The 14574-nt window shown below is 39.2% G+C and overlaps 2 protein-coding genes across 3 annotated transcripts; both read right to left on the bottom strand.

Moving 5' to 3' along the window:
• Positions 1-2153: 2153 nt before the first annotated feature.
• On the bottom strand, positions 2154-2609 carry LOC126595495 (VQ motif-containing protein 4-like). The gene has a single exon (XM_050261770.1). It carries the CDS (start codon positions 2607-2609, stop codon positions 2154-2156), a length of 456 nt encoding a protein of 151 aa, XP_050117727.1.
• A 1543-nt stretch (positions 2610-4152) lies between these two features.
• LOC126596761 (serine/threonine-protein kinase STY13-like) lies at positions 4153-9558 on the bottom strand. Of its 2 annotated transcripts, none has more exons than XM_050263427.1 (3): positions 9422-9558; positions 7841-8858; positions 4153-4787 (listed from the first exon to the last, which is right to left on the bottom strand). In XM_050263427.1, exons 2-3 carry the CDS (start codon positions 8752-8754, stop codon positions 4448-4450), a joined length of 1254 nt encoding a protein of 417 aa, XP_050119384.1. In that variant the 5' UTR covers positions 8755-8858; positions 9422-9558; the 3' UTR covers positions 4153-4447. The 2 variants fall into 2 exon arrangements, with proteins under 2 accessions (XP_050119384.1, XP_050119383.1); XM_050263426.1 differs by having other exon boundaries at positions 7841-8870; positions 9422-9553.
• Positions 9559-14574: the final 5016 nt, after the last annotated feature.

Raw genomic sequence — 14574 nt, 5'->3', positions numbered from 1 at the left:
GCGTCTTTTGGCTGGAGACTTGAAATTCAGTCCATGTGTAGGTCGAAGTAACTAGATGTCGTCTAGGACTGATACTCGATATGAGGCGGTGCTCAATCTAAAATGATGTTTAACTAGAAGTAGCACATGTTGCTAGGCTGCTCTGCTTGTGGCTTATGTTGCCTTGGTTGGCTCGGTTTATGGTGTTGAAGGTGAGGGAGTCCCTTTTGTAAAATAAGGGCTCGCTCTTCAATACATAAGTGATTGGTTAGGAGTGATGCTCGCGGCGATGCTCTCTAATGAAGGTGAGGGAGTCCCTTTTATAAAATAAAGGCTCGCTCCTCAGTACATGAATAATGGGCTAAGTCCCCCAAGTATTTTTCATGAGGCCCAGTTGAGGCCCAATATATGGTACATAATGTAGTCCCCCAAGTCTTCGGTCAATATAGTCTGTTGGCTGGAGACTTCAAATTGAATCCATGTATAGGCCAAAGTGGTGATTGTTTGGAGATGGTATTTGTATACCCTGCACTGAAGCTTTGTAGGTGAAGCTTTGAAGCTGGAGCTTTTGTAAATGAAGCTTTTGAAGCTAGAGCTCTGTAAATGAAGCTTTTAAAGTTAGAGCTTTTGTAAATGAAGCTTTTGAAGCTGATTGACATGAGTGATGCTCATGAATGTTTATGTTGATTGACATGAGTGATGCTCATGGATGTTGACATGAGTGATGCTCATGAATGTTAACATGAGTGATGCTCATGAATGTTTATGTATGATTGACATGAGTGATGCTCATGTATAATTTTGGAGTACTGGACGTACTTTTGATCACCTGGTTGGTGATAATAGCAGCAGGCTGTCGAATAATTTTGGAGTACTGGGCGTACTTTTGATCACCTAGTTGGTGATAATAGCGGTAGGCTGCCGAATAATTTGGAGTACTGGGCATACTTTTGATCACCTAGTTGGCGATAATAGCGGCGGGGTGCCGAATAATTTTTGGAGTACTGGGTGTACTTTTGATCACCTGGTTGGTGGTAATAGCAGCAGGCTGCTGAATAAATTTGGAGTACTGGGCGTACTTTTGATCACCTGGTTGGTGATAATAGCAGCAGGGTGCCGAATAATTTTGGAGTACTGGGCGTACTTTTGATCACCTGGTTGGTGATAATAGTGGCAGGCTGCTGAATAAATTTGGAGTACTAGGCGTACTTTTGATCACCTGGTTGGTGATAACAGTGGCGGGGTGCCAAATAATTTTTTGTAGTACTGGACGTACTTTTGATCACCTGGTTGGTGATAATAGAGGGCCTGGCTCTTTTAGGCATATGGGTCTTCGCCCTCCACATAACATTTCAGCCCATTACTTTGGGCTTTGCCCCCCCTTTTTTTTTTTACCCTCTGATGGGGTTTATACAGATGTCTCTGAAAGATAAGAAAAATAATTTACATCATTAAAAAATAAATCCGACCCTCTGCTCAATGGGTCACACCCCTAATTCTCTTTTATGCTTTTGCTTTTGTTTCCCACTCTTCCTCTTTTTCTTTTTTTAAAACATTCTCTCAACAACATCATGATTTTTTTTTTCTTTTTCTATTATGTTCCTTTATCCAGCATGCCCACTTGACAGGGGATTGCACGTTACTCTCCAGTTCTTTCCTTTTTCTTTTATTCCACTTTTGCTTTCTCATAGCTGGTTGATGATTTTCTTGCTTCTGTGCATTGAAGGCAATGATTAAAGGAGATGGGGAACCTTGGTGGGCATCTTCTGCGCTGTCATCGTGCCAAGTTGATCCTCATCCTCTTACATGAGTCGGTAAACATTTCCCAGGGAACATCACCAATTAGCATTCGATCACCATCCTTGTCTAAGGAGTTTAAGGCACTAAGACAGACGACACCTTGCTATTTGAATGTAAACCATCGTGGAAGAGGCTGTCAGTTTTTATTCTAGAACTTAACCAAGAACCCATCACCAGAAAATGCCTCGAAAGTTGAAACTGAGCTTTGTCCAGTTTTGCTGTAGTAACCAAAAGCAAAGCTTTAATCTTAGTGTCAGTGAGCTTGGCGCCTTCACCGTTAGCATCATCCTTGAGCGACAGCAACGTCGTCAGCATGTCCACGTGCTTCCCTCTGAATTCTTGAGGCCTTGAGCATCTCTCTCCTTGTCATTTGATCAAGAAGAAGACCCAGAAACTCTCGGTGAAGTGACCGAAAATAGAGGCAGAAGTCGCGGCTCTTGGTCTCTCGGAGTCGTCGTAGCTCTCGACGACGGGTGCAAGTAAAACCCTTTCTCCGCAATCGCCCTGTCCTCCTCCGACGAAGAGTTCCCCAGTGACGGCGACACTGCCAACTTGTCGAAGGGGTAGTCATTCAACGGCATCACTGGGTTAAGGGTGAGGGACTGGAAGTTGAGCAAGCTCGGGGATATGATCTCCTGGTGACGTGGCGAAAACCCAAAAGCAGATTGGAAGTTGGGGATGAGGGTGTTGATCATGAGGGTGTTTTTGAGATTGGTGCTCCTCCGTTCGTAGAGCTTGAAGCCCTGCTTTTTTGGTGAGGTGATTTTGATTGGTAGGATGTTGACAATGTTGTTCTGATGAGTCGTCTGATCTGTTTGGGCTTGATGCATTTTTCACTCCTGCCTCTTTATCTTCCCTGTGGGCTTATGAGGAGTGTTTGAGATCTGGATCTTTTCTGTTTTTGGGTTTTTTGTGATTTTGCAGATTCACAGTGGTGAGATTTGATGAAAAAATGAAAGAGAACCGACATAGTTTTTTGTGTCGATTCCCACAGACGACGCCAAATGTTGATGCACAAAATCGGAGGTCTTGGAACAACATAAATCCGACCGTGAATCTGCAAGAAAGTAAATAACACAAGATGTATCGTGGTTCACCCCAATGTATGGGCTACGTCAACACTGATTATTGTATTTCTCTAAGAGAGAGAGAGAGCTCTAAATATGAGAATCATGCTCTCTGAATGTGAGGGAGTTTTGAGAGAGCTTAGAGCTTAGGGGATGTGAGGAGGCTTGAGGGGGTGAGGAGGCCTCCCCTAATGAGGAGAGTGAGGAGTCCTTTTATAGAATAAGGGCTCCTCACTTATTACATATTTGCCCCTTCTTTTATTACATAATTACATTTAACTCCTCCGAGTATTTATACAAGATCTAAATACGGAGGCCCTAAGTATGGTACAAACAGAGTTAATTATCACATGTACCAAGAAAGTTTCAGATATGGGTACCTTGAGAGCCTTGAGTTTTCTAGCAATGTCCATCATTTACAGAATGTATTCTCGTACACTTTAGGTGTCATCATATCTCATGGTGGTTAGTGAGTTCATAAGATTACCTGTTTCAGTTTTTGGTGACTCTTTGTACTTCTCCTCAATGAACTTAAGAAAGTCCTTGGCATTTGTAGCATGTGGGAAGTATCCTCGAACCACATCGGTCATGCTCCTCTTGATAATCATCAAGGAAATTCTGTTTGATTTTTTCCATTTTTCGTGGCACAGGAGGTTCCTCAGTTCCATGACTCCTAGCATGATCTCAAAGATCTTGCTTTCATTTACCAGTGAGTGGTTCAACAATGTCGAGGTTCATGAAGCTAGAGTTCATGATGAAGGATCATCTGAGGAGTCACACATAGAATTAAAGTCAAAAGGGGCATCATCTAATGAGTATTCTATTGCCAAGGAACGTCGAGGGTGGTTACAAAACCCAACAGATTCCAAGATTAAGAAGGCTAATAATGTTGAAAAAATCTATTGGGTTTCTCTATTTATTTCATGTACTAGTTTATGTTCCTTTTATTGTATAAATAACTTGTACTTGGGATGCTGGAGGACAAGTTTGATTTGAATGAAATTACTACCATCGAGTTAGCTGTCAAGCTTCTCTTTATTCTAAGCTTGCATTTTATTCTACCTTTTCCAATTCTCTACAGCCCTAGGAGGACTGTATCAGTTCACATACGAACAAGGATGGCTTTAACCACCACATGCTGGCGCGTACATTGTTTTCCCAGATAATATGTAACCGGTTGTTCAACCTGCACTGCACAGCAAGAAAACTATTCTCGATGCCTTGTACATAGTTATGAAAGTGTCACAATTATATTTCTATCGAGATTGCTTGAGGCTTATATCCCTATTGTATATACAAATCATCATTCCAATCTGAATCTCCTTATCATTCCAAATCATCCATATTATCTCCTCCTCCGCTAAGGAATACAGATATACATTTGTGCATAAATACTTTTATCATACCACAAAATCATATATATCTCGGTTTTGAATAAAAGACACCAATTCCTTATCTATCTCAACAAAGAAATTAAACCTGATAAATACACAAGGCTTACAATATAATTATCTTCTCTCTCTCTCTCCTTTTTTCCATTTCCTTTTACCTCTTTTTATCTTGTTATTCATAACTCCTCTTTTCCAATCTTTCTTCTTGGGTCAGTCCGTTGTCATTGGTTGGCTAATGCAACACCTGAACCGGGCCTTCCGAACAGTCGTCATGATCTCTGTCTCCGCATGCTCGAGTATTCTAACGACTTCAGTGAAGGATGGCCTCACATCAGGGTTTACATCCCAACATCTCATCATGATCTCACAAAGAACAGGTAAGCAGTCATTCGGAATGTTAGGGCGGACACCTTTATTCACAACTGCAAATGCTGCCTGTACCGCTGTCATGTTCTGGAATGGAAGCATCCCTGTTATAAGTTCCCAAAGAACTATCCCAAAGCTATAAACGTCAACTTTCTGTGTATAATGCCTGTGCTGGATCATCTCCCTGCACACAGCCAAACAATCAAAGAGTGCAATTATGTACCCACTTATAGGGGTATCCATGCCAACAACCTATGTATTAATGAAACTGATAACATCCAGCCATGATAAAGTCGCAAAACAAGCTAGCACCGGAAGCCAGTAATAGCTGACGAGATTTAAATAAATAAAAAATCAATGATGCAATAACACTCATAGTCCATATGATACACTTTAAGGGCAACAAGCTGAAAAAAAAAATGAAGTAATTAGTTAATTGATCCGAGTTTCATAGATACTAATAGCTAATACCGACATTTTCATATGGGAGAGCCCCACAACAAAACGAATTATTTTAATTAAAATATGTAAAAACAAAATTATTAAAAAGGAAGACCTAAAAAAATTATAACAACAAACAATTATGGAATTGGACCTCTGTCCCGTAGTCACATCTTCTAACTGGAGCGTCAGTAGGCCTTCTTTGCACATGTCCAAACCACCGTAACCGATTTTCTCTCATCTTTCCTTTAATTCACGAGAAAGGATAAGATTGGGAATGAAGATATCCAAGGTAAAGTAGGAGTAGCCGAAATTGAAGGAAAGATGAGAGAAAATCGGTTACGGTGGTTTGAACATGTGCAAAGAGGGCCTACTGACGCTCTGGTTAGAAGATGCGACTACGGGACAGAGGTCTAGGGCCAAAGGGGTAGAGGAAGACCTAAGAAAACTTTGGAAGAGACTCTAAGAAAAGACTAAGAGTACTTGGATCTAACAGAGGAACATGACACAGAACCGAGCGCAATGGCATTCTAGGATTCATATAGCCGACCCCACTTAGTGGGAAAAGGCTTTGTTGTTGTTGTTTTTTGTAAACCATTATGGAATTGGACATCCATTTTAAAGTCCATCCTATGCAGAAAAAAGACAGGTTACAGCACTTGAGCTACCCTCAGGTTACAGCGCACAGTGCATCGCACATGAATCATGTAATTATAGACTCACAGTCAAATTATTTTCCAACACCTGAGTACAGTATAGACTCCAGAATCAAATTACTAGACCCCCAACTTCACATCCACATGTCACGACCCTTCCAATCATAATCCATTGAACACATCAATATGTTCCAACTAACACAACCATAAAGGCATCATCTGTGTCTCCATCTAACTGCAAGCTTCTTTTTCCATTTTTTTTTCCTCTAAAAAGAGAACACCATAAAAGCACAACCATACATGCATCATGTGTCTCCATCATCGAGAACGGTTGTAACACGTCCTCCTGTGCTAAGAGAAGAACCCAAATTTCAACTTAAGAGCCACCTTCTCCATACAACCTTTCCCAAGAGTGACTACACCAGTAAGACCAGAAAGAGAAACTACTCAGCACCATGACTCACCAGGGCATCAGGGCAGGAAAACTGCCATTGTGCTTGGTTTCCTTTCTGAGTTCAACCGATGACCTCAAACAGTGCATGATAGACTTACAATTCACCTATTCACAACCCACTTCTCCCCGTCAACTCATCATTGCAAGATGCATGACGCACCACAACTGTTCTTATGCATGAACTCCATGCCCCAAAAAAATTTCGACTTGTTCTGGAACCAAATCATGGTTCAATTTCAGTTGATTGACTTATGAGTTGCTTGGAAAAAGTTATTCTAGGCTTATTTCTTCTTTTTTGGGAGGGGATGCAGAACGGTTTTGAATGAAGTTCGAGTTATGTGAAACTATTTTGTATAACAGACAGCAATAAATCATGGACTGAGTGAAATTATCTTGGTTACTATCAGACACAGTATCTTCTTAGGGTTGTTGAAGCAAGCATATGTGTTGGCAGGCTATTGTTGAACAAGTATTTAATTTACAATGAAAATCTAGAGACACAAAAACATATTAGTCAATGTCTTTCATTTCAAAGACGTAAACAGAGAACCTTAGTGTATCGCTCATGCTCATTATGGAAAAAGACAAGTACTCTCCAAGGTAAGTTCAAGAACTTCTCTAACATAGACACTCTAAATCTCAAGAAATGCAAGCAAAATCTGAACTATTCATCCACAGGAGGGGCAAAGCGGACACGTGTGACTGCTTGTTTCATGCAATGGAGAATAGTAAATACAAAGTAACAGAAAAGAAATAATATAATAAAATAAAGACAATATCGGCTTTTTCTTTTTTTTTTTTTTTGGGGGGGGGGGGGGGGGGGGGGGGTTGGGCGCAGGAATAAACAAAATGTTGAAATAATCAAAGAATAGTAATGGGTTCATTTTTAAGAATGCAGAAAAAGAAAGGTATCTCATAATTTAGAGTTTGTAAGGTATAAGAGGTTAAGGATAGTTGGGGGAACGAAATAATGGTAGACACTGTGAATCCCTCATTATCCGTGTATAGGAGCAAAACCAACATGATGCTAGTGCTAGGTGAATATATGAAAAAAAATTTACTATTTAAAATCTTTTCCCTGCGTTTCATGGAAAACTACTCATCATACCACCAATTAAATATGAACACAAAACTACATACTCATGATGTGAGAGTTGCTAGCATGATTTTCACAGACAACCCATTTCAGTCACTGTTAAACAAAGTTGTCGATAAATCTTTTTGCTAAATTTATGTAACATACAATTCCACATGAAACTTTTTAAAATGCTTTCTAACATGGTACATACCTACTAACAGGCAACGAAGAGACCCAATAAATAAAAATGAAAACGAGAATAAAAAAAGGCAAAATCAAATACGGGGTACATGCCTACTAATTAGCAACGACAAAAGACCAAAGCAGAGAAGACACCAAATTTTAGTAACCAAAAGAAAGATAAGGCGCATTTATATCTGCCAAAACAGAAGTATACTTATCTGGAAGGAATTCATACAACTGTCACATATTGAAATTAAAGTTGTCTAAAAAAAGGTCAGACTGAGAATTGAGAATTCAATGGAAGATGCTGAAGCATATAAAAGCCATGATTCCATGAAAGCAGCTCCCAAAGGGGAATATAAAGTAGATGACCAATCACAGCAACAAAGCATAAGATATTTCAGCTAAAGAGTTAGAAGTCTTACGGCGCCATCCAGCGGTATGTCCCAGTCTCCGGAGTCATTCCTTCCGTCTGCACCTCAATACGGGCAACTCCAAAATCAGCAATTTTTATAGATTTGTCTGAAGAAATCAACAGGTTGTCAGATTTCAAGTCCCGGTGAATCAGACCGAGCCCATGAACATACGCAAACCCCCTCGCAACATCCAAAGCTTGCTTGACTGCTAATTTCAATGGAACCGATCGGCTCTGCCGCTTCGCCAAGAACTGCCTAAGTGAACCCCCCTTAGCATACTCTGTTACAATGCACCAAACCATTGGCTTACGGCAGGCACCAATGAAACGAACTATGTTTGGATGCTTCAATGTAGCCAGCATCTTGACTTCCTGTTGAAACTGCTGCTCCATCAGCTGAGCCCTTTCTGGGTCATTTTCAGGCCGCTCCAAAAGTTTGATGGCAACATCTTCACCATTGTAGGTACCTCTATATAGCTTCCCAAAAGCACCTTGTGCAAAAGCTTCACCCATGTTTAGCTTTCTTAAGTCAATTGTCCAGTCCTCATAATTCTCAAGCCCCTCTGTCAAGGAATGGCTGTCCAGTAGAGCTCGAGCAAGTTGATCATGACTTAGAGCATGTGTGACTCTTCCTCGGCGATTAACACTCTGTTGCACAGAATAGTTATCCTTAACACGTCGCCGCAGCCCTTGGTGGTTCAAGATGCGAGTGTGGGAATCATTAGTATTTGAAGCAACGCTGCTGTTGTCTACAGACATGGTCACAGAGCCTCCATCATTGCTCGTTTGCATACTGTCAATGGACATGTTGGTACCCTCACCCTCATGGAGTTTGTGGTAGAAGCCTTGCGACAAATCATCATAGTTGTTACCATGGTTGGTTAGACCAATTATTCCAGTGAATTTGGCGCCGCCCTCCAACATTTTCTTCTCTCAGAGAAAAGCGAATTCCTCAAATTTTCCCCACTTCTTCCGCATACAAAATATCAAATTTCGAACTCAATACCCCCTTCTGTCTTTCCAAAACCCTGAAACCAAGACTGACCCACAAAATATTGTAAGCAGACGGTTGAATCCAATGAGGAGCAAAGAAACCATCATAGGGTTTTGTTTGGAAGTAGAAGTGCAGAAATCTATGATGATTACTGTAATCTCCAATCCAATACCATACATATAATACATAATTATATATGTGTGTGTGTGTGTGTGTGGAAACTGCAGAAGACAGGACAGTATTCCCTAGGACTAGCATCTAATAAGAATAAAATCCCGAAATTTAAGAAGACGGGGAATGGTATGTTTTAGATTGATTAACACCACAAAATCAACTCAATCAAGAAGACATTTATGGAAATAACTCATTATTAAGAACAATACGCCAACATATGCGAAATCAGACAATCCATTTAAAGAAATAATCTGAAAAAAATCGACAGATCATTCAAATGACAAGGAGTGAAAGGAAATCACACAACCCCATCTACTTAAATGGGAAACGTATTGACAAGCAGGCATCAAAATTCGAATTACGGATGATCCCATCTACTTAGATAATTCGAATTATGGATGATCAGCTGAGACGAGCACGTACCTCAATCAGACAAAATCGAGGGCAGCAGTCGGATGGAATCGAGCACGCAGGAAACAAAGACCTTTTCTTCCTCTCAGTCTCCCAAGTCGTCCTTTCTTCTCTCTCTTACTTTCCTTTTTTTATCATTTCTATTTTTCTATATGTTTTTGTTGTGGGTTGCGGCATTAGATCTGATAATTTCTTCCACGATCTGTTAACACGACACGTAAATAATATGAAAATAACGGATTTCGGATCAACAAGATAACTAATCGGGTCATTATCGGATCACACGATAATAACCTGTTAATAACGGATCCTTAACATGTTTACACGAGAGTAACCTACTTCGACACGGTAAGAAAAAAAATTATTTTGATGATTTTAATTTTTTAAACTACTAAAAAAAACTTACTATAAAATACAATAGATATAATGAATATGTATATATTCTTTATTAATTATTATTCTATATAAATTTTAAAATTAAAATTTTATTTATTTATTTATTTTTATAGTATATTATAGGCAAAGATTTAGATTAAAAATCATAAAACACATTAAAAATAAAAATATCAAGTAATTTAAAAATACCAAACACATTAAAACATTATAATAATTAATTTACATGTGCAAAAAATATGCAAATGCTCGTAGTCGCATCATACGCTTTGAGGATGAGTATATAATCGTGTGAATTTTTAAAACCATACAAACTCTCATGAATAATATTTTTAGGGGAGTTCAAAATAAACAAAATTCATAATCATTAATGTATAAGTCTGAAAGATGTGAAAGCATAATAAACATTCATAATTGCATCATCAACGCTTAGACGATGGTTACATGGTCGTTTAGAGTTTTAAAACCCTCCAAATCTCATGAAAAGTGTTTTTTATTTGAGTGCAAAATTAATAATAATTATTGTAGAAGTATGAAAAATGTAATCACTTGTAATGAAAAGCCTTATAACTTTCACGAAAGAGTCAACTCCAAAATTTAGTATGTATATACTAATTTAGTATTATGTTTTACATTTCTTTTGGTCAAATTATGTTTTTCATTTTCATTTTTATTGATTTAAAATATATTTTTCTTAACCGGTAACGGGTCGGGTCATATTACCCGATAATATTAAAGGGTTGATTTCAAGTCGGGTCATATTACCCGTTTACTTTGACGGGCATTACACGACACGACCCGTTAAGCTATTGGGTATAACACGAAAATGACATGAACATGAGAAACACTAACACACCCCGACCTAAATCAGGGCGTGCTGCCCGTCACGTAAGAGTAACGTAACCATGTGCACAGTGCAGAAGCAAAATTGATATAAGGAATTTCGAATGAATAAAAACCAAACTACTAGCAGTACTAGCTAAGATAAAGTTCTAGTGCGAGATTAAGTGTGAATACACAACCAGAGCATAAATAGCCTAAGTGCAGTCAAGCAGGACAAGTACTAATTATACAACACCCAAGGGTGATCCTACATTTATGATGTTCTATCAGAACCACCGTTGAAAATCCCTGTGAGCCACCAAAGCACTTCTACCTAAAACCTAGAGGGGCGCAAAACAGAAAGTGTGAGTAGGCAAAAAGAAAGCTTTTCAAACTCATTTCATTTCTCAAAAGTTATAACCCCTCACCGTAAAACCTATATAATTTCCTAGAAAATAATAATAATAATAATAATAATAAGGTGTATCAGAAATCATACTCAAGGTGAAAATCCATAGAAGTATACCATGTTAAAGTATCTCAATACAATGCTATTAGTAATCGAAATAAAATGTATCAATGCCAGATATCACATTAGCCGAATCCCTCTAACTCAAATTGTACGGCTGAGTCTATAGCTCATAACCAATCTTAATCATATCAAATCAAATCCTGCACATGAGTCGGAACCACCTAAAGTGGTTTGTACAACAAGACTAGGTGTAAAATAAATATGCTCTAGTGCTACGATCACATGAAGACTGTGCGAATAATCACGGGTCACCTATAAGTCGGAACCAACTAAAGTGGTTTGTACGACAAGCCTGTGCACCTAACTTGGATCCAAGGTGAGCATATGGTGCGGGAGGTGAACATCACGTGAAGGATTGTGCCCTAACTCTGGGCGGGAGCACTAACTCCGGGGTGCAGGTTTATGAACTCTCAATACATCACATCATATCTTGCATAACTGAAGCAATCTCATATCCTTAATTTATGAACTTACCTGTGCGTCTGCAGCACCAATCATAAATATTTGCAACTACTAATGCATAAATAAAATAGGCAGATACTTTGCATGGCATTTCAAAACGTATAATCATCCAAATTCATTTTCTGGGAAAAATCTCAAGTATATAGGTATATAAGGAAAACCAAAAGCCCACTCACTGATATGTTGAAGGGTCGTAGCCCCCGAGCGTCGATTGATGGCGCTCGTCCTCAGGATAGGTCTCACCTATATGCGAAATAACTAAATAAACGTTATTTAAAGCACATACACAAAACTAGGAAATAACTTCTCATACGATGCTCAAATGAGGTATTTGAAATATACCACCATGACCTACTCAACCTTAGGAACATCCCCATATTTTTAGAAAAAAATTCCGACCACCCACGCGCTGGCCAAGGCATGGCCAGACGCGTGGCTCACTCGCAGGCATGTGCCTGGCACACCAAACAGATTTTCCTAACGGCGTTAGGGGAATATTCCGTTAAATATAAGCATATACCGTTAATTATACATGATGGCGTTAGAATGTTTTGTCAACTTTGATGGAATATTCTCCTCCTTCTTCCTCAGGTCGCCGAAGCCCAGCGCCAATGCCTTTGCTATCGCCGGAAACTGGAAAAATAATCAAACCCTCATATCTTCTTCGATTCTCAACCAAAATTCATGAAATTTATACCAAATTGAAGCTTACAACGAGTAGAACAAGAGCTTACTGATTTAAAGCCCTAAAATCCATGGAATCTTGCCGGAAAAACCTCGATAATCCGACCAAAATTTGAAACTCATGAACTGGGACTTCCCGACGTCCAAAACACTCCAACTTTCATCCCCAAGCTTCGTGAAGGTGTTTTAAGGCTTCGTATAACCTTAAAACTCCTAGAAAACTTCACAATCACGAGTGCATAAACAGTACTCCAAATCGGGGTTCTTGGGTTCTCGAGTTTTCGAGGGTTTCACTTACCAAAAATGGTATAGAACAACTCTTGAACTTACTAGGAGTTTAAAGGTGCCAACTACAACCTCGATCCGTGACTGGAAGTGAAGGTTTGAAGGTTGTCCGTACGTTGTACAGAAAATGGATAAAATCCGAGAGAAGGAAAGAGAGAAGGGTCAATGGGAGGGTGATAGTGAGGGTGTGTTTGTGTGTGGTCTAGGTTTGGCCAACCAAACCAAAAACAACTAAAACCTTAAGTCTAATTGGGTCCAAGTACGTAGGAAAGAAAATAATTGGTCCACAATACAACTTAAACTACACAATACCACAAATGTTTAAGGGTAAATTAGACATTTCACACCATCAGAGAATATCTTTTAGGACGAGCTGTCACAACTTACCCCCTTAAGAAAATTTCGTCCCCGAAATTCGCATAACAATTACAAACCACTAATAATCATAAAACAACCTTGGGTACATATCTTTCATACGCTCATTTGTCTCCCAGGTGGCTTCCTCCATCGAGTGATTTCTCCATAAAACCTTCACTAGGTGTACGGTCTTATTTCTCAGAACCTTATCCTTCCAATCCAAAATAGTCACTAGCTCCTCATCAATAGACAAGTCCAGATTAATTTCCAAGGGTTGAGGAGGTATCACATGAGAATGATCTGAGATGTAATGATGAAGCATAGAGACATGAAAAACATCGTGCACTTTTGATAACTCTGGAGGCAACTCAAGCCTATAAGCAACCTCATCAACTTGCTCGGTGATCATATATGGTCCAATGTACCTAGGACTTAGCTTGCCTTTCTTTCCAAACCGTACTACACCTCTCCACGGTGATAGCTTCAAAAATACCCAATCACCTACATTATACACCCGATCAGTGGCATGTCTGTCTGCTAGACTCTTCTGTCGATCCTGGGCTGCTTTCAGGTTAGACTTAATTACCTGAACATTTTGTGTAGTCTCATCCACGATCTCAGGGCCCACCAAAACTCTTTCACCAACCTCCGACCAACATAAGGGTGTACGACAAGATTTGCCATAAGGTGCTTCAAATGGTGACATACCAATACTATAATGAAAGTTGTTGTTGTAGGCAAATTCCATCAAATCCAACCGCTTATGCCAAGCGTCACCAAACTGCAATACTAAAGATCTCAGCATATCTTCCAACGTCTAAATAGTCCTCTCTGATTGTCCATTTATTTAAGGATAATATGTTGTACTATAAAGTAATCTCGAACCAAGAGCTTCCTGGAATGCTATCCAGAACTTAGAAGTGAATCTAGGATCCCGATTCGAGATAATACTAACTGGAATCCCATGGTACTTCACGATCTTCAATATAAATAATTCAACTAATTAGCTTAAAGGATATTTCTCCCTCACAGGAATAAAATGTGCTGACTTAGTAAGCCGATCAACTATCACCCAAATGCCATCATAACCATTCTATGTACGAGGAAGCTTGTACACAAAATCCATAGTAATATTTTCCCATTTCCACTGTGGAACGGGAGATGGCTGCATCAATCTAAAAGGCTTCTTTCTTTCTGCTTTGACTTGCTGACAAATGACACACCTAGTCACATATTCAACAATTTCTCTTTTCATACCTGGCCAATAATAAAATGGTCGAATAGTATGATACATTTGTGTACCTCTTGGATGCATTGCATAAGCTGAAATATGTGCTTCATCAAGAATTGTTTTCTTTAATTCCATATTATTTAGCACATACATCTTACTCTCTTGCATAAGCATGCCATCAGTTTCTCGAATTCTGAAGTCTTTCTTCTTTCCCCAATTCCTTGCTTGAATTATTTCTTGGGTCTCTTCATCATTCCCTTGGGCTTCAAGTACATTATCAATTAAAATTGGCATGACTTGAAATTAGCAAGTAACGCTTCCTCTCGATCTTCCACTCCTAACTTCACTATAGTGGACCTCAAATCCGTAAGACGAGGAACATGACAATAATAAATGGCA

This window comes from Malus sylvestris, chromosome 13, assembly GCF_916048215.2.
Source record: "Malus sylvestris chromosome 13, drMalSylv7.2, whole genome shotgun sequence".
Classification (NCBI taxonomy): Eukaryota; Viridiplantae; Streptophyta; class Magnoliopsida; order Rosales; family Rosaceae; genus Malus; species Malus sylvestris.
The sequence above is the reverse complement of the archived record's forward strand: the minus strand, read 5'-3'. Positions and strand labels throughout refer to the sequence as shown.

Excerpts from the sequence above, each read along its gene's own strand:
- LOC126595495 (XM_050261770.1), bottom strand. The coding sequence starts at position 2,609 with ATGCATCAAGCCCAAACAGATCAGACGACTCATCAGAACAACATTGTC.
- LOC126596761 (XM_050263427.1), bottom strand. The coding sequence starts at position 8,754 with ATGTTGGAGGGCGGCGCCAAATTCACTGGAATAATTGGTCTAACCAAC. Across the intron at positions 4,788-7,840 it reads ACATACCGCTGGATGGCGCC|GGAGATGATCCAGCACAGGC; the intron begins GTAAGACTTCTA and ends GGCTGTGTGCAG.